Genomic DNA, 26219 nt, shown 5'->3' with positions numbered 1-26219 from the left:
TTGCATTGGATGGCCATCTGCTGTTGTCAGACCGCACTGAATAAAATCATTACCAGAGGGAGCTGTGTTCTGAACCCAATTGTCGAGGCCAACATTAATGTAAGTGTTTCCACAATGGCAGCCAAATGTAAAAACAGACCAGTCCCCAGTCTAACTTAGTACTACACAGTAAATACTGCAGAAAAAGTATACAAATACCAATCACAGAAAATCAAGTTGGATGAAGAAAGATGACAATTTCTGCTTCTTTTCATTCTAGCATTAGTCACCTGAAATCATAATATTGGCTCAAAACCAATGACAAAACTTAATACTGGACAAAAAATATTTTGGCATTACACCTGAACTACAGATAAACAAATAAGTTTTTAAATAATGGCTACTAAGAAACAGAAATCCTTTTAGGTAGAGAGGTAATATTAAATTAATTGTAAAACAGCATTAGCATGCCAGATTTATCATAAAACAAGTAACCAACTGTAATTTAAAAAATATATATCTTTTAGAAAATGTTTCATTATAAGGTAAATGTAGTGAGTACAGTGTGATCCACTATTTGAAATGCACCAAAGCTGTAAAGTTTCTCTTCCAAGAGCACATAATTTCAAAAAGTGAAGACATAACAGGTGATATCAGACAAAATTATTTATCTTTATCTGAGAAAGGTGTGATTATGCGGAAGCTATCACTCATTTGAATTTGTCTTATCTTTCTCTTAATAAATAAAAGTCTGCATGTGATTAAAATAAATAACTTCCCATTTCTAACCAGCCTTTGAAACAGATGTAAAGCTGACAGCGAAAGGTTTCTGAAGATGCCCATTTCCCTATTGAAAAATCCTCTAAATTAAACTTTAATTTATTAATTATTTTCTTTTAACTAAATAATCTGTTCACTTTTGACCCTTCTGATTCAGCATCTGCTCAACGAGGTGCAGGTACAGGCTGCGCTAAGATACAGACATTCACAGTACATTATCAGGTTGGATATTATAGCTGCTAACTGCTGTTAAAATATAAGACTGTACACTGCAAGGTTTTTACACTGGTAACTACATGCACTCACACCTGTGGCAGGTATGTGATATATTAACTAAGCCATAATTCAGACTGTTTTTCCATTTTTGGAATGAGCACCTTTTAAATGAATTATGTACCCCTATGTTTCAGATAAGAGGAACTTGTTAATTTAAAACTAGAGCCTGCTTAAGTCATAAGTAATAGGTTTATTCCATGTTGAAAAGAGAAGAAAGAAAACACATTGTTTCGGCCGTGGAGCCTTATTCAGGTGACACCTGAAGAAGTCTCCATAGCCGAAACGTTGTTTTCTTTCTTCTCTTTTCAGCATGGAATAAACCTATTGTTCCTTTGCAGCTTAAGACGCAGCTACCCACCTGAACTACTACTTAAGTGATGACTTCAAAGAAAAATATCTGAATCTTCCTTAATTCACTGATCTATCTTTTCATTCCTGGGATAAGCTAAATGTATGGTATTATCTGTCCTAGACCAAGCATATTTAATTCTAAGACATATTTTCTTTTTATAACACATTTATTACTTTTGGGAAACACAAGAAGAGCAGAAGAGAAGAAAGTCATATTGAGTAATAAGACTTGCCACTGGTTTCCAGTGTCCCATGGAAAGATGTAAGCAGGAAGAGCAGAATCAGAGACATATGAAATAAAATAACCCATAGAGCAAATAAGTTCAGGTCAAAGAGTATAAACATTTCTATATGACCGGGATGAACAGGTAAAGTCATAGACAGTGGTTCTAACAAGAAAGCAAACAATAATGGTGATAAAGGACAGACTTATCACCTATGTCTGGTGCTAATTGAGGGGACATCAATCCCCTATTCTGAACACAAACTTCAAGACTATTGGGTAGAAATTATATTGATATAATAATATACAAAACCAAAGTGATCTAGAATAGCCAAAAGGCAAAAGGCAGTTCTATTTCAGGAGCTCAAATGCATCCCCTACACCTAAATAAAAAACTGCACAAAAGGTTAATTAATGAGAGGCCTCTTCCTAAATGTGGAAAATCTCCTTCTTAAAAGATACTTTACTGTAAATACAGGAAACAAACAGCTCTTTCAAAAAGCTTGTCAGGTCATGAAACAATAGTTAGCACCAAGTGCTTAAAAAGAGCCTTTTCATATCTGAGTTTAATACCAAAAAAAGCTTATAGCTCTAGTATTCTAGTGGGTCTTTAGTTTTTTTTTTTCACAAAACCAAATTAGAGATTATTTTGATCTCTTTGAACAGCTCTAGTTGCAAAGAAAAATAACATAATTTAGTAGTGAAGCGCTACCTTGATCCTACACTGCAGGCAACATCTCAGGTTTATTACCATCTAAGGAGATTTCTGCTCCTGCATTGAGTAAAAAAATCTATTAACACCAGTATTTCTCAGTCACCAATAACATACATTTATAACTTTTGACAAGCATTTCAAGGTATAGGGAAGAATGCATAACTGGAAAAGAAGACGTCAGTTCTGGGTTAAAAAGCATAGTATTTCCCCCAGTAACAAGTGCATATTCCAAAAATTCCAACAGTTTAAGCTTCACAAAGGTCAAAACTGCATTGCAACACCATACTGCCACAAATGTTAAGTCACACAAAAATTATATATTAGTGTAAGTCCAAATGATTGAAAAATAAGAACAGGTTCAATCTAGGGCATATAAACAAAAAAAAATATTTCAACAGAACTGGCTGAGAAAAACAGAACACCATAGGTCTTATGTTCTGTCTTTGACAGGACAAAAGCAAAAAACATACTACATTATACTGATTTTTCTCAATAAAAGAGGCTAACATACAAAAGAGATTGTCTGTTCAAACTAGGATACATCAGATTAAGTCTCAATTGCTAAAAATTAAGGTTAAGGTTCAACCTGATATCTAGGTGGTACAGAGAGCTACAGGTTTTGCAAGAACAAATCAACTTCTGCTATTGCTGGGGCCCTAGCATCGATGTTCATGAAGGGTCCATGGCCAAACAGGATGAGCCACTGTAAGGGAAATAGGAAAGGCATGTAATATAGGGACCATGCTAGAGCTGGCCAGGTTATTTACATCAACGTTGGTCCAGCCTTAGCCATTTAACATAGATCCCTGTAATAAACGGTAAGTTTTTTTGTAGGTCCTCCACAACACACTACACAGTTAGGAGGATCTGCTACACAAATTGCAGTAAAATTTAATACTTCAGTGTTTCACTGAATCAGAGTTTCTGTTTTGTAGTGAAGTGCAGTGTTTGCCATAGTAAAAGAGTTATCTACAAAACAATTCAGTCTGGGATAAGGAAAAAGGTACCATTTCAAGTGTCTAACAAATTCCTACAGCTTTGAGACAAATATTTTGAATTCATCTGCTGTGTCAAAGAGATAGGATTGACCACCGGTCAGATGCTTTAAGTAGGACCCTAGACCAAGTGAACACAGAATAATACAGGAAACACACATGAAACACAGTCATGCTGAGGTGGTGTGTCATTTTTCTGGCCCCTTGAAGGATAAACTGATAAGTTAAGTAATTTAAAAATGAAGATATAAAATCTGTTAATTTAAATCTTAATTTCTGCTTGGGAATCTTCTGCAATTAGACATTATGTCATAATTGTTTTGTAAGCATTTAGTAGAATCATCTCTGCCCAAGCCCTAAAACAGTCTAAAAATGTTCAATTTAGATAATCGGCTTCTGGCCTATAGTTTAACCAATCAGGATTTAAGTTGGGTTACCTTCAGTGTTGCTTGTATGATGCACGCATATGGTTAAAAGCTTGCGAACCCATAGGAATTATATGGATTTCTGCATGAATGCTGTTAAAATGTGATCTGATCTTCATCTAACTCATAATAATAAATAAAGATAGTCTTATCTAACAAACAACACACACAACATTTTACATTGCCATATCTTTATTGATCAAATGGTTTAAACATACAAGGTCATTCATGGTATGTGAACCCTTATATTTAGTAACTAGTGGAACCTCCTTTATTGGCAATAACCTCAACCAAACGCTTTCTGTAGCTGCTGATCAGACCTGTGCAGCTTTTAGGGGTATTTTGGCCCATTCCTCTATACAACACTGTTTCAGCTCATGTATATTTTTGGGATGTCTTGCTTGAACAGCCTGCTTCAGATCATGCCACAGAATTTTAATGGGACTGAGGACAGGACTCTGACTTAACCATTCTAAAATATGAAAAATTATTCTGTTTGAGCCACTCTGCTGTTAATTTACTCCTGTGTTTTGGATCATCATCACGTTCCATGACCCAACCTCTTTCGAGTTTTAGATCAGACAGATGCCCTAACATTCTGCTGTAGAATTTCCTGATACAACTTGGAATTCATTGGTCCCTCAGTGATTGCAAGCCATCCAGGCCCTGAGGCAGCACAGCAGCCCCACACCATTATACTCCCTCCACCATGCTTCACAGTTGGGATAAGGTTTTGTTGCTGCTATGCTGTGTTTTGTTTTCTCCAAACATAACGCTGTGTACATTTACCAAAACTTTCAACTTTTGTCTCATCTGATCACAGAACATTGTTGCAGTTGTGCTGTGGAACATCCAGGTGGTCTTTAGCAAACTTGAGATGGGCAGCAATGTTTTTTTTGGAGAGCAGAGGTTTCCTCCGTCGTAACCTCCCATGAACACCACTCTTGTTCAGTGTTTTTCTTATGGTAGACTCATGAACCCAGACGTTATCAAATGCAAGAGATGCCTGCAGATCCTTAGCTCTCACCCTAGGGTTCTTTGTCACCTGTTCGAGGATTGTACGGTGTGCCTTTTCACTGATTACTGTTGGACGCCCACTCCTAGGGAGAGTAGCAACGGTGCTGAATTTCTTCCATTTGCAAACTATCTGCCTGACTGTGGACTGATGGAGGCCCAAGTCTTTTGTAACACTTTCCAGTCTTATGAGCTTCACCAACTCTTCTTCTAAGGTCCTCTGAAATCTCTTTTGATCAGGCCATATTGCACTTCAACAGAATTCTGTTGTGAAGAGCAGGTACCAAAATTGTGTAATTTTTTACATGGCAGGGCAGGTCAAACCCACACCTGAATTGATTGGAACACCTGACTAATTGATTGGAATACTTCACTCCAATTACCTTTTTTCCAAGATGTCATTATCCTAGAGGTTCACATACCTTTTCCATCAATGACCTTGATCGTTTAAACCATTTGTTCAATAAAGATATGACAATGTAAAATGTTGTGTGTGTTGTTTGTTAAATAAGACTGTCTTTATTTATTATTATGACTTACATGAAGATCAGATCACATTTTAGGAGCCATTCATGCAGAAATCCAGATCATTCCAGGGTTCACAAACCTTTTCTCACAACTGTATATTGCCATGTAGCTGCACCGTCTCTGCACAACATTCTACCTAAAAAATTCTGCATTTTAATATATGTAAAAATGAAACATAAGATTAATGAGATTTTGGCATGTAATGAAAGTACCAATGTCTTATACCGACCGCAACAAGGGCAGAATTTAAAAAATGCTTACCAAAACAGCAGGAGATCATGAGAAGGGGGTAAAGTACACAGTATGCAAAAAGACCAGAACTAATATGGCAGATGTTCTAATTGATAATGTCATCTTTGCAATAAAGATTAATGCTGCCATGCTTGAATACATAATTATGTGTTGAGGTAAACGAGAATGAACAAGAGCTGGTACAGCAAGAATTATGACTTTTTGAAGGGCATAAACTTCTGGATGAATTGTGAAAATTGTATTTGCATACATTGATAACAGACACAAATCGCTAACAAATGATGGAAGAAAAATGCAAAATGGCATTTAAATACTAGTTACTAATTGTATGCATAGTTTTCTGGTTTGGTATTTTTGACAATATTTCAAAATTAAGTATTTGTATTATTGTTAGTACAGTATACTGTACAGTGAATGAACAGAAAATGTGTGAAGGAAGATCTTACAGAATTTTAATTTAATCAATTTCATTTTTCTCTGTAACAATTATTTAATATTTGCAATATTGAAGTTTGGTGAGGGAAAACCCTTCTTATTTGTGTCAGTGTTAAATGTTTATCTTCTAACACAGCCAGCAGCCATATCTTTCTGCAAATCACAACTGGCAACCCTCTGAAGCTAAGCAGGTGTGAGCCTGGTCAGTACCTGGATGAGAGACCTCCTGGGAAAAACTAAGGTTGCTGCTGGAAGAGGTGTTAGTGGGGCCAGCAGGGGGCGTTCACCCTGTGGTCCATGTGGGTCCTAATACCCCAGTATAGTGACGGGGACACTATACTGTAAACAGGTGCCATCCTTTGGATGAGACATAAAACCGAGGTCCTGACTCTCCGTTATCATTAAAAATCCCAGGGCATTTCTCGAAAAGAGTAGGGGTCTTACCCCGGCGTCCTGGCCAAATTTCCCATTGGCCCTTACCAATCATGGCCTCCTAATAATCCCCATCTATGAATTGGCTTCATTACTCTGCTCTCCTCCCTACTGATAGCTGTTGTGTGGTGAGTGTTCTGGCGCACTATGGCTGCCATCGCATCATCCAGGTGGATGCTCCACATTGGTGGTGGTGGAGGGGAGTCCCCATTACCTGTAAAGCGCTTTGAGTGGATTGTCCAGAAAAGCACTATATAAGTGTAAGCAATTATAATTATTATAATAATATCATATAATTTTATTCAAAAGCTTTCTTTAAACATAATGTTGGATGTAGTCTTTAGAGTATCAACTTATTTACATTTTATAGATTTGGAATTTGGAAAGAAGAGAAGTGGACTGTTGAAACAGTCCATGTAGTAAATGGATACATTTTGTAATGCTAAAGGTTGTGAAAAGTGAATTTTCATAGGTGAGCATCATATTTGTAGTCCTAGCCTGTCAGGAAAGAACGTTTCTTTGGCTACCTTATCCTTAGTTTTCGGGTAGGGGCAGGTCTGGTCATGGCTCTTTTTCTGATGAATACCACTTATAATGTCTTTATAACACTTGCCAGGAGGCACAAGAGGTAAATACATTTTTTACAAAAAATACTGTTGTTGTAATAACTAATAAAGTTATTATGTTATTTATTGAATCTAACACGACCTATTATTTAGATCCTGCCTGATTACAATATAAAAGAAACAATTTAAATTACATACACTCATCTTCTGCTTGCATGTATTGGTCACCAACCATATTACATGTGTTCAGCACTGTTGTTTTTTATTATTTTTCATGTTAACTAGAGAGCCCATGAAGAATAGGAAAAACAGATTGCAGAACCAGCTGTTAAGAGATTTTGTGGCAGAAGGTACTGTAATGGACACAAAATGTGTACCTTTCTACTTCATTTTCACTTTCAACTACCTCAGATGATATATTAAGCTGAAGTCCTAAGTAATTAATTATGAAAGTTCCTATGGTACTGTTCATAACAGAAGGTACTACAGTGTTCTTCATAAGGAAGAAAACCCCAATGTGCTTGCTAAATTCGACTTTTGACTTACAGAATCGGACCAGAATTTCCCCCTTCATTCAATTGATAAACTAAACAATATGCTGTGCACTTGGGCAGCTGGCGTAGAAATGGCTGTCACACATCAACCAGATGGGTGCTACATTTAATGTTCGATAAACTTAGTCCCTTCCAATAAAGCGTTCCGTTTTCCTTTAGGGTTAAAGGCAATATACAAATACATGGAATAATTTAATAAATTATTACTTCATGGCCATTATCTTTAAGAGATCTTTTTGGTACTCTAAAAAGAAACATTCAGTTACATATCCATTCCATATTAAAATGAAAATCTCACATCTTATTAAACAGTCCACTTTTCACTTTAATTTTAGTGACAACTTATCATCCTTCTGAATGAGTGATGAAGAACTATGCTACTCAGGTTACTGAAATCCATACCATCAGATACTGTATATTTCTGTCTGCTCTGTGCTGGGGCTTACTTTCATATTACCTCTTACCTCTGTGTCAGGAATTTACATTTTAATACATAATGTCTTGTAAGTAAAGTAAAGGCCCCTTCAAAGGTTTGTGGATTACTCATTTCCAAAGACAAAAACCTAAAGTTTTTTGGGGGTTTTGTGCTAAAAACTGACAGAGATATGTACCTAGTAATAAATATTCAAGTTTTTCCTCAGTCTCTGAATAACATCAGAAGTAAAGAAAGAACATACAGTGGCCATAAAAAGTACCCACCCCCCTTAGACTTTTTGTCATTGACTGACACAAAACATTGTATAATGTCAAAGTGAAAACAAAAGTCTACAGATCTGCCTAAATTAATAATAAATATAAAAGAGGAAATAACAGATTGCATAAGTATTGTCCTTTGGTATGAGGCACTGGACCTAAATAGGCTCTGTGCAACCAATTCCTTTTAGAAGTCACATAATTAGTTGAATGGAATCAACCTGTGGTAATTAAGGTGTTTTACATGAGATTAAATACACCTATTTAATTGATTGGTACAGCTCCCAACAAAATCAACAACATGAAGAAATATTCAAAGCAAAACTAGGATAGGGTTATTCAAAAACACTGATTAGGGATAGAGTATTAGAAAATTTCCAAGGCACACAATATCAAAGCCCAGTAAAGTCCATTATAAAGAAATGGTAAAAATATGACAACTGTGAATCTGTGAAACTGTAAAGGACACTAATCAGGGAGGCCACCAAGAGACAATGCTAAAGAATCTAGTCCTCCACAGCTGAGATGGGTGAAACTGTGCATAGAGCAACAACTGCCCAGGTGCTTTACTAATCTGGACTTGGGAGAGTGGCAAAACAAAAGCCATTGTTGAAAAAAACTCACAACAGGTCTACACTGCAATTTGTCAGAAGGCATGTGGGAGAGTAAGTGAGACCAAGTGGAAGTGGAAGAAGTGGTATATTGTTGTATGGTCTGGTGAGACCAAACATGACCTTTTTGGTCTCAACACTAAGCACTATGTTTGGCGCCAGTGAAGAATGGCACCTTATCCTGCGAACACCATGCCTATCATGAAGCTATCATGAAGCCATCATGAAGCCATCATGATATGGGGATGCTTTGCTACATTAGGGCTCGGCAGATGATTGCAGCAAAGTACAGAGAAATCCTGTAGGAAGACTTGCTGCAGTCTGCAAGAGACCTGGGACTTGCAAGAAGATTAATCTTCCAGCAGAAAATTACCAAAAATATACAACCTGGAGTGGCTTAAAAACAAAAATCTCAATGTTCTACAGTGGCCCAGTCAAAGCTTGGACCTCACTCCAATCAAGAATCTGCAGTGGGTGTTGAAAATTGCTGTTCACCAATGATTGCCACCCAACTTGAGGGAGCTTGAGCAATTTGAAAAGAAGAATGGACAGAAACTGCAGTGTCCAGTATCCAGATGTGCAAAGCATATCCAAGGAGACCCGTGCCTATAATTTTGTAATATCTGTCAATGGTGCCTCTACCAAATATTGACTAATGAATACTTACGCTTCTCTGTTTTATATTTGTAATTCAATTTGTTTTCAATTTGACATTATATAGTATGTTCATCAATGGCAAAAATTAAATACTTTATTATTCCATATTCTAACACAATAAAATGTGAACTCCAAGCAGGGTGAATACTTTTGATATCCACTGTATATGCATAAGCTGAGCCTCACCAGAAGATCTATATGTCAAGTATGTCTGACTGGTTTCACTACTATATATACAACATATTCTTCTATTTCAACAAAACACTCCAATGTTGAAGTTCTAGGAATTTTCAGGCACCTATCCTGTGCTTGGCTCTATCTCCAGACCACCTACTTTTTTGGGCACAATGGAAATGTATAACCCTCAGCTCACAGTACAGAACAGCTTTAGAATATAGTATATATGCTGGTCTGCCCAACCAAGATTGCCTCCAGCATTCCAGACTGCTTCCATTCTTTCCTACCGCTGTCAATGAGTTCTGTTACATGCAAACTTGCTAAAGATTATTTATTATAAAGTTGCCACTTCACAATAAAGATGGTGCTCTGGAATCAGACCAGAGAACGTACTGTTAGCCAACAAGGAAGGATATTAAAATAATGGCAGCAAAACATCTTCCACTGAATTTGATTTAAAGGTCAAATGGACACTTACACTTGAAAATATTCAATTTTTGGCAGAACACAATCTCAGCTTTTTTATTTGTATCAGAAAACTTTTAAGCTTTTATACAGGAACATTGCTTTACACTGTTCAAAAGGAACAGTGAAACATAAACCAGATATTAGGAATTAGTAGTGAGGACCCTATGGAAAAAACCAGGGTGATCTCCAGAGGCGTAGTCGATAGAACAATTCGAGGTCCGAAAGCTGAAGGTAGACAAACCGGTGCAAAAGTACAAAAGCCAGAAACAAGGCCGTAAGCTGTGAGGAAGCAGAGAGTCGAAACCAGAACAAGAATCAAAGTACCAAAACCAAAACCAGGAGACGTAGTAGGAGAACAAACCAGGATCAGGGAGCCAAAAACCAAGTACAGTAGTAAGTAATCGCGAGAATCGAAGTAGCTCTAACCAGGAAAAAACCCTAATACTGAGCACAGGGGAGAGTGTGAAGCAGCATTAAATATTTGACGAGTCCTCTGGAGGCATGGTGTAACACCAGAGGGCTGCAGTAAAAACTATGTTGAAGCGCATCTAAAACTGAAAACAGGAGAAACTTCTTTATCTGAAGGCTTTTGGGAGCATGGAACAAGCTACCAAGCCATGTTGGTGAAGCTTATATTCTCGGTTCCTTGAAGATATGGCTAGATAAGACACAACGTTTCGGCCGTGGAGCCTTCTTCAGGTGTGAGAGAGACAAGGCAGTAGGCAAAGGTAATGTAGTGGGAGAACAAAGGCTGAGAGGGAGGAGGGGTTAGAGGCGGGAGCAGAGGCCAGTCAAGATGTGTGAAGTCAGAATAGTTCTTGAGAGGTGTGAAATGAAACTTCCAATGAATGGAGAAAATTTAGTTGAATAGTAGTCTGTTGTTAAGAGAAGGGGGAAGGTGTGATCCTAGCTTCAGGATAAGTTTGGTTTCAGTAGTCTTTCTGATGTATGAGATCAGAAAACCATCTTTGAGAACACAGAAGGAGAGATTAGAGTGGTCATGGCCATCAGAGATGAAATGAGAAACAATGGCCTTGGAGAGATCTTTAATCTTCACAGCCCTGACGTGTTCTCTGAAGCGGTCTCCAAGTCTCCTTCCTGTTTCTCCAATGTAGAGAGAAACTGGGCATTTACTGCAAGAGATACAGTAAATAAGGTTGCTGGAGGTACAAGATGCCATCTGGGTGATCCGGAATTGTCCTGAGGGGCCTTGAATGAGTGTGGTGTTGGATGTGTACTTACAGGTGATACAGCGAGCTCTGTTGCAAGGGAAAGTACCTGGTGTGGGTGGTTGCTGAGGGCGGTCAAGGGAGCTGTGAACAAGAAGGTTGCACAGATTAGGTGATTGGCGATATGAGATGATGGGGCGGTCAGAAAAGAGGGCCCCAATGGAGGGATCATCCTGTAGGATGGAAAAGTTGTCGTTAATAGTCCTGGGGGTAGGAAGTGTGTTAGGGTGGTAGGGAAGCACCAAAGGAATGGGGTTGTTACGGTGGGAGTTCCTGATTGGGTTGATGGTCAGAGGGGTGTTTTTGGCTCGGTCAAGGGCCCTGTCAATAACAGTGCTGGTGTATCCTCTGTTGATGAAAAAGGAGTACATTTTGAGGGCTTGGTTCTCGAAGTCGATGTCATCGACCTGGGTGAGTGGAGTTGCCATGGGCACCAGAATGGGACCCAGCTATGCCAATATCTTTGTTGGCTGAGTAGAAGAACGCTTCTTCGCTTCCTACACTGGCTATGTCCCTAACCTCTACAAGCGATATATTGATGACTGCGTCAGTGCCGCCACATGCTCCAACGATCAGCTTGAGTGCTTCCAGCACCATTTCACCAACTTCCACCCGTCCCTCAAATATACAGTTAACATATCTTCCACTACTCTTTCATTTCTAGACATCAACTTCTCCATCAGCTACCCCCTACTCTCCACTTCGGTTTATTACAAACAAATTCACACAGCTATCTCTTGTATAGCTCATTTCACCCCAAACATACTAAAAACTCTCTCCGTTTTTTCACAGTTCCTTCGGCTACGATGACTATGCAGCGATGACATCGACTTCGAGAACCAAGCCCTTAAAATGTACTCCTTTTTCATCAACAGAGGATACCCCAGCAGTGTTATTGACAGGGCCCTTGCACGAGCCAAAAACATCCCTCGGACCATCAAGTAAATCAGGAACTCCCGCTGTAATAACTGCATTCCTTTGGTGCTTCCCTACCACCCCAAAACACTTCCTATCCCCAGGACTATTAACGACAACTTTTCCATCCTACAGGATGATCCCTCCATTGGGGCCCCTTTCCTGACCACCCCATCATCTCATATCGCTGACCACCTAATCTGTGCAACCTTCTTGTTCACAGCTCCCTTGACCGCCCTCAGCAACTATCCACACAATTTCCCTTGCAACAGAGCTCGCTGTATCACCTGTAAGTACACATCCAACACCACACTCATTCAAGGTCCCTCAGGACAATTCCGGATCACCCAGATGGCATCTAGTACCTCCAGCAACCTTATTTACTGTATCTCTTGCAGTAAGTGCCCAGTTTCTCTCTACATTGGAGAAACAGGAAGGAGACTTGGAGACCGCTCCAGAGAACACGTCAGGGCTGTGAAGATTAAAGATCTCTCCAAGCCCATTGTTTCTCATTTCACCTCTGAGGGCCACGACCACTCTAATCTCTCCGTCTGTGTTCTCAAAGATGGTTTTCCGAACTCATACATCAGAAAGACTACCGAAACCAAGCTTATCCTGAAGGTAGGATCACACCTTCCCCCTTCTCTTAACAACAGACTACTATTCTACTAAATTTTCTCCACTCATTGGAAGTTTCATTTCACACCTCTCTGCACCCATTCTGACTTCACACATCTGGATTGGCCTCTCTTTCTGTCCCCTGCTCCCGCCTCTAACCCCTCCTCCCTCCTCTCACCCCTCCTCCCTCCCAGCCTTTGTTCTCCCACTACATAACCTTTGCCTACTGCCTTGTCTCTCTCACACCTGAAGAAGGCTCCATGGCCGAAACGTTGTGTTTTCTCTCTTCTTTTCAGCATGGAAAAAACCTATTACTTGTTTTCTTCCACACACATATATTTTATACATAAAATACTCATGATTTTTGGAAGAAAAAAGTAAGTTTCTGAAACATACTCTATTTTTGCATGTTAAAGACGGGCAATGTCATAAAATACAGATTAATCATCTTCCACCCAGATTTTAGATGCATGCTAGATGTCCGTTGTCTTCTCTCGGCTACTGAGAATTTGAAAATACTAAAAATCACACATTTCGAAATAATCTAAATCACATTTTAATGTGTATTTTAATAATAACAACAGCAAAACACACTTTAAGATTTATAGTTTATATAAAGATGGGTTACTTATTATCACCAAATTTCAGCATAATCATTATCATATTGTTGGTCAAGGAAAATAAGACATGAATAGATCATAGTGTTAATGAACCTCTTGCTACGGATAGGTAGGAATGCTTACACTTATATTCTGAAATTGTTCCAATATAATTCCAGTAGCTTCTGCTGCAGAATGGTGTGATTACAGTTAACAGTAGGAGTTAGGACAAGATATTCCTACTTTACATTAAAGATGTCACATACAACCAGATTATCAAACACCATAAACAATTCAAACATCACCAAAAACTAATATAATTAAATAATATTGTTTAAAAAATAAATATAACTTTAATTGAATGGAGCTTCAGCCTCAAGTTGAAAGGATTTTCATGTGTTGTCTATTTAGGTTTAAATGTCAGAATGACTGACTCATAGAAAGTGAGAGAGGTTGCAGCTGGGTGGTATGCACTGCCTGTTGACAATTCACCCCTATTATTCTGGAATATTTTAATAAAATTAGAATATATTACTACAATATTCCATAATAAACATTTCCTCAGGACACTTACAATTGAAAATATTCTATTTTTGGCAGAACACAATCTCAGTTTTTTTACTTGATATCAGAAAACTTTTAAGCTTTTATACAGGAACACAGCTTTACACTGTTCAGATGGAACAGTGAAATATAAACCAGAGAGCTTAAGTGAAAACTATGTGGAAGCGCATTTAAAGGGTTTCGGGAGTACGGAACAAGCTACCCAGCCATGTTGGTGAAGCTGATATTCTGGGTTCCTTGAAGAAATGGCTAGATAAGATCCTTGGATGACTTCAAATCCTTGAATTAACTACTCACTTATAAATGTGCTTTATAGGCCAATGGCCCCCTCTCGTTTTTAACCTCTCTTAGGTTCTAATCTTCTAGGACTAAAGGACACATTTCAGAATGTATTTTACATTTACATTTTCAAAAATATGAAAGAATACACCCTCTTATATACTCATCCCACGATATTTGTGTTAAGCACAAACTCACCTACCAACAGGGGTAGGAAACATCTGAGGTGCTCTCCCAGCAAGATACACATTTGCTGACCTTTTCAATTTCAACTTCAGAATGTTAAAACATAAAGAGGACCAGAGAGTGTTAAATCATATTAGATGATGGTTCTAAACTTTCTTGTAAGGTGTCCATTTGACCTTTAAATCAAATTCAATGTAAGATGTTTTGCAGTAATTATGTAAATATCCTTCCTTGTTGGCTATCAGTACGTTCTCTGGACTGATTCCAGAGCAACATCTTTATTATAAAGTGGCAACCTAGATGAATGCAACATTCTAAAAGAGGTCTTATTGCACTTTAACATTTTAACAGCGATTGTAACCTACAATTTATACGTCTTTACATTAAGTTTGCCTTTTTTATGTAATTCTTACTAATTTTCTAACCCAGGAGACAACCTTGATTCTTTCATGCCAGTAAGGGACTTAGTACTTTCCAACAAATTAAATATTGAATTGATCCTTAATTGCTTAATTAACCTGGGTGTCCAAGTTGGCTACCCCATTGTTTAGAACATTAAAATAATGCTTTAGCATAAACACCTCAGTCTTTATCATACTTAGCTTCTTTATAAAATGTTTACCATCTTATATTTGTAGTTTATGTTTCTGCTTCCAGTATGTGAATTAAATTAAAATTATGTGTCATCTGTTATGACCAGTGACCAGTCTTGAATATTTTTCTGTATCTTTTTGAATATCCTTTGCCGGTTCTACAGTTGTAAAAATCTTACTGTTTTGGGATAATTTGCAAACTTGACTAGTGTACCTGCTTCATAACTCCAGATAACTGACAGTAATTAAGAAGAGAAGTGGTTGAACTACAGATCCCTGTGCACTCACACAGGCACTCTATGCTCTCTATACATAACCAGTTCTGTACTACCTTGAATGCCTACCACCTGCAATTTGAGAATTAATCCTTAAAATTATCAAAAGGCTTCTGAAAATCTTACTATTGTATGCTCCATACTGCTAATGGAAGTTAGTTGAAAAGATCTGCGCTTTCTAAAACACCATTGACTATCCTCTAGAAACCTAATGCTATACAGATGATTCTCTATGTCTGATTGTTTTTTTCTATAACCTTATAATATAATAGAAATAAGATATCTTCATCTTGAATTATTTGGCAATAGAATATGATATAATTAACTTATTGCTACACAAATAATATAAATAACAATATAATTGAATGAAAGATATCATTGAAATCATATGAACTGGTTGAAACTATGGCAAGGAGAAAAGTGGAGATCTTGTGTGTGCAAGAAACCAAGTGGAAAGGAAACAGCTCAAGACACCTAGGAGAGGGATACAAGATTCTATATGCTGGAAAGAGCACCAAAATGAATGGAGTGGGTGTGATAGTGTGCAAAGACCTAGCAGACAAGATAGTGAGGGTGGTTAGACACTCAGACAGGATTATCAATGTACAGGTGGCTTTTGAGAGTGGGTTATGGAATATCATCTCTGTATATGCACCACAGGTAGGAAGACCACAGGAGGAAAAGGATAGCTTTTTGGAAGATCTCGAAGAAGTGGTTAGCAGAATCCCAGGAAATGAAATGGTGGTAATTGGAGGAGACTTCAATGCACATTTAGGAGAGAAATGCCCAGATTATCCAGATGAACATGGTCAGAGAGGGCTAGGAGAGAGAAATGAAGAAGGAGGAAGGCTACTAGAAACACTCCAAGCTCTTGAATTGTTTGCAGTGAACACAGGGTTCACGAAGAATTATGAGCAAAAGGTGACATACAGGGGTGGAGGCCATGATACCCAAATAGATTACATATTAGTGAGAAGAATTGATAGAGCGAAAGTCCAAGATGCTAATGTCCTGCCCTATGAGGCTGTTACCAGACAACACAGGCTACTGGTGATGGACATCACAATATTGAAGGAGCGAAGAATAAGGCAGAGGAAACACCCAGCACGAACAAAAGTGTGGAAACTGAGAGAAAACAAAGTAGATTTCAACAGGCTGGTGAAAGAAATGAAAAACAACACAGAGGAAACAGAGGAGCCTTCAGTTGAAGAAGAGTGGACTGAGATGAGCCACATCCTAGAAGAGGCTGCTACCAGGGTTTGTGGAAAGACAAGAGGAGGCAGACCGAGGGAAAATGAAGAGTGGTGGTGGGATATGGAAGTTCAGGAAACACTGAAGGAAAAGAAAAAAGCATACAAGGCACTGAAAGATGGCACTGGAGAATTACAAGAATATAAGAGACTAAAGAAGGTAGCAAAAAGAAGTGTAGCAAGAGCAAAGGAAAGAGCCTGGAAAGAATGGTATGAGAAACTTGAAACAAAGGAAGGAGAGGACCAAATCTACAAGATTGCTAAACATAGAGCGAGACAGAAAAAAGATATTATCCGGGTGGCGGTACTCAAGGATGGAGAAGGCAGAGTCTTGATTAAAGAAGAACAGATCAAGCAAAGATGGCTGGAGTACTTCAAAAATCTGTTAAATGTAGAAAATGAGAGGGAGAACCTAGTGGAGGCAGACGTAGTGTGTGGACCAATCCAAGAAATTTCAGTAAAGGAAGTGACAGAAGCTATCAAAGAGATGAAAGTGGGCAAAGCAACTGGACCATCAGGAATAGCAGCAGAACACTTTAAGAACCTCGATGAAGAGGGGATTCAGTGGCTGACGAGATTGCTAAACAATATTGCAAAGGAAGAGAGAATTCCAGAAGAATGGACAAAAAGCAGTATGGTTACCATCTACAAGGAGAAAGGAGACCCAATGGAGTGTAAAAACTATAGAGGAATAAAACTTCTGGAACATGGATTGAAAATCCTGGAAAAAATTCTGGACAAGAGACTCAGGAAGATAATCAGGATCCACAACTCACAATTTGGATTCTCAGCGGGGAAAAGCACAACAGATGCCATTTTTGTGATGAGACAGTTACAGGAGAAGACACTAGAGAAAGGGAAAAAGCTGTATGTGGCCTTTCTGGACTTGGAGAAGGCATATGACCGTGTGCCCAGAGAGGTGGTGTATTGGTGCTTGAGGAAGAAAGGAGTACCAGAAAGCATGGTGAAGTTAGTTCAAGCAACCTATAGAGATGCAACTACGAAGATGATAACACAACAGGGAGAGACAAAAGAGTTTGAAATCACAGTTGGAGTACACCAAGGATCAGCACTAAGTCCTTTCCTTTTCATAAACATTATTGACACACTGACAGAGGAGGTAAGAACAGAAGTGCCTTGGGAACTCATCTTTGCTGATGATGTGGCACTGATGGCAGACTCAGAAGTAGAACTACAGGAGAAAGTGTTCAAATGGCAGAGGAGTCTGGAAAAGGGTGGACTGAAAATGAATGCAGAAAAATCTGAAATAATGGTAATGGAGAGAAGAAGAAATACTATGACCAATGTTGAGGAGACAAATGGAGGAAAACTGAAACAAGTTGATGACTTTAAATACCTTGGATCAAAACTGGTAAAGGGAGGAGAAACACTGGAGGCAGTAAAACAAAGAGTGAAAGCTGGATGGAACAAGTGGAGAGAAATAACTGGAATAATCTGTGACAGGAAAATTCCCAGAAAGTTAAAGTGCAAAATGTACAAGACTGTGATTAGACCTGTACTACTATATGGAGCTGAATGCTTGGCAGTTGGAAAGAGGGAAGAGAACTTGATGAGAAGAACTGAAATGAGGATGTTGAGATGGATTCTGCAGATTTCAATGAAGGATAAGATCAGAAATGAAGAAATCCGTAGACGATGTAGGGTGGTGGATGTGGTTGAGAAGATGCGAGAGGCGAGGTTACGGTGGTATGGACATATCATGAGGAGGGACGTTGAGGAAGTAACAAAGAGGGTAATGGAATTTGAGGTGGAAGGTAACAGAGGAAGAGGCAGGCCTAGAAAGAGATGGATAGATTGTGTGAGAAAAGATATGGAGGTATGTGAAATGAGTGAGGAAGATGTGCTCGACAGAGACAAATGGAGAAGAGCAACCAAAGCAGCTGACCCCAGGACAGTCTGGGACTAAGGCTGTGAAAAAGAAGAAGAAGAAGATTGAAATCATATGAACAGGCTAATGAGAAAAACACACAACTGAACACCCAGGTGGGTGAGACAAGGTTAACAAGGGAGATGCTTAAGGGAGGCAAGAGCTGTGGAGTAGCCATAAAAAGTGTCCTCTCCTGCATTTTTTCAGGGCAGAGCATACTTATCCATTTTTACATATATCAATTTATGCTTATTCTCCTCTTCATTGTTGGATTTAAAAAAGACTATTATGGTGTTTGGCCACCATAATAGTCTGATTATTTTGATAACCGTCTGATTGACATTGCCCACTGATAAAAATGTTCATAGAACCATCAAAATTTGCTTTGCTTTATCTCATACAGAATCACTTACCTTTCCGGTCAAAGGGCTTGCCAGCATACATGACTGATGACACCCTGCGCCAACAACTTACATACCTTTCCATGAATCAACTGAGGAAAACATGCAAAACAGAGCCAATTTAAGGAAAAATCAAGAAAAGGCCTGAATATATTCCTCAATGACATCCTGAATCTATGGCACACAGGGCTCCTTCAAAAGGCTGATACATTACTCCCCTCCCAATGGCACTTACTCGTCATATTTGATATGATAAGTAACATCCTCCTCACTGTTCAAGCAGTCCATGTAAGATGTGGAAGGTGCAGTGTCCAAGTTAAACGCAGAGTTTCCATTACTGTTTCCATTACTGCCATGGGAAGAATGGTTTTGGTCCAGCTTGCCATTAGTCCTTTTGCTCATCTTCCCACTTTTGCCTGTGGCCTTGCCATTTTGTCCTTTTGTGGCTCTGGTCACGTTCTCTATACTTGCTTCAAACCAGGCACCTATACTAACATCCCTGCAGTCCACGAGCTCATTTATCTGCAAGAAACAAAAAAGTCCTGTGTTAAAACCACTGCTTTTAAACTCCACACATGTTTCAAAGACCCTCTGTCAATTATACCCTAACAAAAAAACTTGCCCATTTTACTGGGAAAAGCCAGTAAAAATGTCTGATTACTTTAATTTGTTATCACCTTAACATTTTTTTACACAAGGGGATCCAATTGTTTGGTTTTGACTTATGTTCTCCTTTGTAACTCAAAGGTACAAACTAATTCTTTATTGTCACTCATTCTGAGCAGTAGGCACACAAGGTATAAAAAAATGAGCATTATTAAAATATTATTCCTATCATTGTTTCTATGACTCCATTTCCTTACTGGAAGACAGTAATTAAATAATAAAATGACATTTATATATGGATTACATCCGAAAAGGGTACAAAACTTGCAAGACAGGGGTAATACCAATTAACCCAACCTGAAACTGGATGAAAAACTACATATACCAAAAACATATAAGAAGCTATACCAAAAAATATGTACTCATGCAAAATAGAAACGCAAAATTTTCTGGAATGAGAATACTATAGTTGCAGCTTATGTACTTTCACAAAAAGTTGTCAATTTGTTTTAAGCCCTCTGACCAGCAATACAGCTTGTGCAGTGAGGCATTGCAACTTGCCAATCACATGAAAGCTCGTTAGGTGCTCTTTTACCCAACGAAGTCCAGGTGGAACAATGCCTGATCAGGTAACCTTTAAAAAGGCCTTAATTCAAAGCTTAGGTCACTCCAAGAAAAAGGCCAGGTTTAGTCAGTTTTCTTTGCATTCCATAATGCTTTGAATGTCACCATAAACAAGGGAGAGGGCCATTGGCATGCTGCAGGCATGTGCCAACGTTGCCAGACACTATGGAGTTAGCCACTCTACTGTGTCCTGACTGGAGGGAAGGTTTCAGCAGACCGGCAGGAATGACGACTGTCCAAGACCATCTAAATAAGCAACAGAGGAATGAACAGAAGAAGAACCTACAAAACGGTATGTTCAAATTTACAGAAGGATTTTGATAAAGTTCTTATGAAAAATTAATTCCCAAACAGCAACTGATAGTTGAATCTTATGCAAGTATTTAAATTGAGAAATTGTTAATAGATGGTAATTGGAGAGTACAGCTAAGGGATGAATACTCAAACTGGTTATGATCTAATCAGTGGAATACCTCAGGGATCCATATTAGGCTGATTTCTTTCATCAAACTAATTTATTTATCTTATTACTGTATCTGATACCAATTCTCTATATTCTAGTATAGTTAAGTAAACTATTCAGGTTTGCAGACAATACTAAAACAGAATGATAACCAAACATAGCAGAAGATTTAGACAAAATTCAAGACTTGGAAAATAAATTACAGATGTCAGGTACTGTAGACAAGTTCAAACTATAATTATAAGATTGAAAAAGCTGGGTTTGGAAGAATGAAAAAGGTTAAGATGTTCATTGTTGGTACATCATTTACATCTAGATAACATGGGAAAGCAATACACTGTTAAATTGACCAAATTGTAGGACATATGATTAAAAGAGTAAAATATACACTAACTAAAAGGATGTCATGTTAACATTTTATCAGATCTCATTTTAAATATTGTGACAATGTAGGTCTCCAATTTTCAAAAAACATTTGGAATCAGTCCAAAGAAGAGGCATCAAGTACATTCTTTTTTATCAAATCATATTTGTGGCAAAAACAATCTAATCAAAATCCTGTTTTTCCTGAAGAAATCCTGTTTTTCCTACACCATCCTGTCCCATCCATAGCACCACTCAGGTGTTGTAACTCATTCACTGCCCCTTCACTTTACCCTTTATCCCAGCAGGAGGCATTGCCCAGCAATGGATGGCCCCAAGAATCCCCATTTGGTGGCAGTATTTAGGGGCATAGGTCAGTGTGGAACCTAGTAATGGACATGTCAAGAAAGGAGAAAGGGTTCTAGACCCAGGAAATGACATTATTAAGTGTAACAATGTGAGGGTGGGAGGAGCAGCAGCAAGCACTGGTAAAAAGTCAACGCCCTGACTGAGGGATGGAGGCACCAGTGTGAGGTTAGCAGGGACCAAAAATAACAGAAGAGGAAAAACAAGAACAAAATGGGAAAATAAAAATGCACCGCTGTGCACCACGACATCCAGGCTGAGCTTACCCTATTTAACGGGATCCAGCCTGGGAAAAATAAAACGCTTAGCACAGCAGTAACCAGACTGGACCCTGTTAAATAGGGCAAGGAGCGTAAAGCCAAAACAAAACAAAAACTCAATGTGTGAAAAAGGTCAGCCTGCCCACATAAAGATACATGACAGGACAGGCAAAAAGAAAAAGAAAATCAGATGAAGAAAAACAACAGCCTTACGCTCCGTTCTTGGACTGCCGGTAGAAGTTCCTGCCCTTCTGGGGGTAGCCCTGACCGTCTGTTTGGGAGGAATTTAGTGTTTTGAAGAGCCTTAACAGCTGTGGCTCGTCTTTAGGCAGGCAGTACAGCTGCGGCTACTAGGGTAACGCATCGCCCTTCATTCGGGTCTCCAATCCACACTGAATACACCTCTGCGTACTGCCTCAGGTGGGTGATTGTGATATGTAACTATTTTTATGGTAAGCAGTAATGCCAACCAGCTAGCCAAACATTTTATCCAGAATAATAACAGTTGATAAAATAAAAAATGAGTTGATGAGACCCACTCACAAAACATGGACATCTGAACACTCCAACATGTTAAACATATAGTTAAAAACATAGAATTTAAATCAAGGGATTTTGTGTTACAACTGTAAAATGTACTCTAAAAAGGCCTCACAGACATCTTTAGGATTAACACTGAAATACAAAAGAGAACAAGAGGAACTTTTTAACACAAAGGATTGTGGGAGACTACTGATAACCTGGCTTTCAGAATTCAGAAGGTCAAATTACCTCTTCAAGTTTGCAACCTTCCTATGTACTTAGAGCAAATGCATATGTTATGTCTGCAGAATAAAAAAAATATATCAACACGTATCCTTCTAGATAAGAAATATTTCTGACATTGCATGGGTTTACAACAGGTGAAAAATCTGAAGACAACAGATGGAGTATATACAGTAGCTTCACAGCTGCAGACAGCAAATTACTATGTATTTTATTTCAATTTACAAAGGAGCAAGTAAACAACTGTCCTCAAGGCCTCTGAGCATTCTACTGGTCTTTTGACCAGGTAAAGACAAGCTCTGCAATACAAAGAAATTTCAGAACATTTTTAAGGATGTGAAAAAGCAAGGGAAGAAAAACATAGTAGCTACATTTTCCCCAGTCTGATTATTGAAAGAGCACAGAAGTTAATATACTACACCATTAGTTACAGGGTATACGGCCACCTGTCTGACATTTTAGACACTATTTTAAATTACTGCCTATATCAAGGAATTTGTATAAATTTAGGGTTTGCAGTGATTGTCAGGCATATTCCCCACTTTTAATCTTAGATGGCACAGAAACTAAGCCAATGCAATTTGTCGCAGTCCAATGACTAGAGAGGAACCAGAGCAAGCAATTTCCCACACTGATTAAATCAACACACACAGGATAACCAGGAACACAACTAACAGGCAGACACTGTGGAGAAAACGCACATTCAGAGTCATATTCATAATGCATAACTGCGTTTGTAGTATGCAAACATTAGCAACCCTTATAATGAAATGGAGTTTCTTTTTAGCAAACGCAAGGTTTCATGGGACTTGTATTCACCCTTATTATACTTGTTGCAATGTCTGTCTTCACAAGTAGCACACACTACAATACTAAAAAATAGAACAAAAAAAGAACAGCTGTCTTGTATTATTTTATCTTTTTATACAATACGTGCTGTCACAAAAGAGGTACATTTCACAATATGCTATTAAAGGCTCTGGAAGGCAATTGAAAATAACTGCAAGTATGTTCATTATTGGGAATGAGAACATGTTTACAATGATCTCTTCTGATCTAATGAACTGAAATTGTGAACACAAACACATACACCCACACTATCATATGATGTACATAGAAACATACGTCCCTTAAACAAGACATTATAAATAGATCAATTGCAAAAAATTCCTAAATGAATTGTTATATATATAAACTTAAAACACTTTAAAATAAACATTTATACAACCCTCCACAAACCCTAATACACTTGAAATAATGCACATGAAATAATGCATGCATTTTTTCAACAGAAATAAATTAAAACAAACCAAAGAAACAAACCAAGAAAAGTCCCATATGGACTCCAAAAACCATTAACGTTTAAGCAATGGGACCAACAATTATGGTGTTCACTGCTTGTTTTCTCATTTATGATTTTCCAGTTGATTTAGATTTACATAACTAAAAGAATATGAGTTATAACACACTGTACCCCAAATATCAGTAATAAAAACACTGTAAACATGAGGGTGTTTAATCATCTCCTGTCCTAAATAGGATTTCTGTTTTAAAATGAAGGTAAGAAAAATGACCAGCTTTACAGCAGAAAAAAGAATTATGTAAGGTAAGATATCTTTAATACAATAGTTTATCTCTTTCTATTTATTTCTAAGCACTCCTCCTATCAATCTGCCACTCTGGCTTGTGTGGCTGCTCTGCATCTCCACTGTTAAATATGTCTGTGAAAAACTGTGGGAATGTGACTTTTTCCAGACGCAGGCAAAAATATAATTTAGTATTATTATTGCCTTATCCTGAAGTAAATTCGACTATTTAAGAAGATATATGTATATGTTACTATACTACTATGAGTTTAAAAAACAAATCACAATCAACACAAGAGGAAATCATCATGCTATTAAACTCATTTATTCCTCTGTATTGGAAAGTCCTTGAAACACCTTGCTGTCTTGAGCCCACTACCTGTCAGCATTAAATTATACAGTATACTGTATGTGCACACTGTGTTTCAACCAGGTAGTACAGTATGCATTAGCAGTGATCTTTTAGCAGGCAGGTCCTAGGAAAACCAGACCCAGAGGTAAAAAGAGTATTCTTTTAGTCACAGAGCCAGAAAACTTCACAATATGAAACAAAAGCCTAGCTTCCATCCTTAGCTATACTTCTTCTCCAGTCATAAATCAGGCAACTTCCATCAGCAGAGCTCGCTTTTTATTTACTTTGCCATCCAAGAGGTAGCTTAAACAATGCTTATATGCTACAGACAAAACAAATCCCAAGCTGTACTATATATGTTTGCAAAGGATTTAAAGAAAAACAGAGAAAGAATTAGAAATATATGAAGAGTGCTACTTAAACACTATACAATTTTACCAACACAATGATAGAATAAACAAGTGCCTTTTGTCAATACTAGACAATACTATGCATGCATCTGTTACAGATGCAAGGGGGCTGTTTAAAAAGGTCTATTTTCATGTGTTCCCAGATAAAATGTACTGCATATGGAAAGAAATACAGTATGTGAAGACATTAAAGTGATGCAGAAAATGAATGATTCAAGAAGAACACAAATGTGGTCTTTCATTAATGAGTCTGTTGATTATGAAATCCACTGGGTTGACTTTATCAATATCTTTTGAGGATAAATATCTATCCATTTGCCAACTGCTTTATCGCATACATTGTTGCAGGGGAGCCAGAGCATATACTGGCAAGCGAGGGGGCAAGGCAGGATACACCCTGGATGGGATGCAGGGCACACATAGTCAAAGACACTTTATACTGTGGGATGAAACCAGAGCAACCAGAGGAAACCCATACAAACATGAGAAGAACATACAAACTCCACACAGATTGTATGGGGACTTGAACCCAAGTCCCCAGCACTGCAAAGCACCCGTGCTATCCACTGCGCCACTGCTCTACCAGATGTAATTAATATATAATATAAAATCACCTTAATATAAACTTTCATAAGAGCTTGAACTCACTATTCTTAATCAAAGACCAAATCCATATCCACATCTTCAATGGTCCTAATACACGTGAAATCAAAGAAGTGTAAAACTGGTTTAAGTTTATTAGACTTATTTTCAAAAACCTATGTCAAAATATTGAACAGAAAAGGTCTCCACAATCAGACTCAAATCTCCCATTAAAATTTTATTTCAAGAGCAACACAGAGAGCATACTGTATCTTAACTTAATGTGACACTGCACCAGAAATCTTTTTTGTATTCAATTATGACTGTGGCATAAAAATATTATTTACAAAAAGTGTAAATAATAAAGGAGGTCAGTGAAAGAGTCAGGAAAACCAACAAAACTGTGGGTTCCACACTTTCACAAGATTAACAAGCATATGAACCGTGAGGATAAGACAAAGAAAAACACAGTAAATACTCACCTGTATCCATAATAATTCACACATATAAAAACAAATGTGGTACAGGGACTTTCAACATACAAGACTGTTATCTACAAACTGAAGTCAAGCAACCTGTAATAAAATGAAATGTTGGATGTGCTGGAGGCTTTGGTTCACTTGGCAATGTCTCCCATCACATCAGAAAAATGTTGGCAACTCAAGGGAGTGTTGACTTCCTTTCAAGTTTAAATTCAAAGCTGCAATCTCAAGCAGCAGTACTGCCAATATGCAGAGCGTCCTCACTCCTGCTGTCCATATCTTACCTTTCTTGACCCTAGACAAAACCAAGCAACATACTTTGCAATTAATTTCTTATTAGTTACAATGACATTGCTCTTTTTATATGCAAAACCTGTTATATACTCTTAAATTACTTTGGGACACTGGTTTTAATGAAGGTTCAAATTCACA

General features: G+C 38.0%; 1 protein-coding gene across 4 annotated transcripts in view; it reads right to left on the bottom strand.

The window, feature by feature from the left end:
* Positions 1–26219, bottom strand: part of uhrf2 (ubiquitin like with PHD and ring finger domains 2) — a 160906-nt gene that overhangs the window by 73630 nt on the left and 61057 nt on the right. For all 4 annotated transcript variants that reach the window (XM_088629438.1, XM_088629441.1, XM_088629442.1 and 1 more), the window contains one exon: positions 19164–19450. In XM_088629438.1, the coding sequence (XP_088485564.1) occupies positions 19164–19450 (287 nt within the window). The remainder of the gene's footprint in view (positions 1–19163; positions 19451–26219) is intronic.

Source organism: Lepisosteus platostomus, chromosome 4 (assembly GCF_059453375.1).
Source record: "Lepisosteus platostomus isolate fLepPlt1 chromosome 4, fLepPlt1.hap1, whole genome shotgun sequence".
Classification (NCBI taxonomy): Eukaryota; Metazoa; Chordata; class Actinopteri; order Semionotiformes; family Lepisosteidae; genus Lepisosteus; species Lepisosteus platostomus.
Note: the sequence above shows the minus strand (reverse complement) of the source record. Positions and strands in the feature narration are given on the sequence as shown.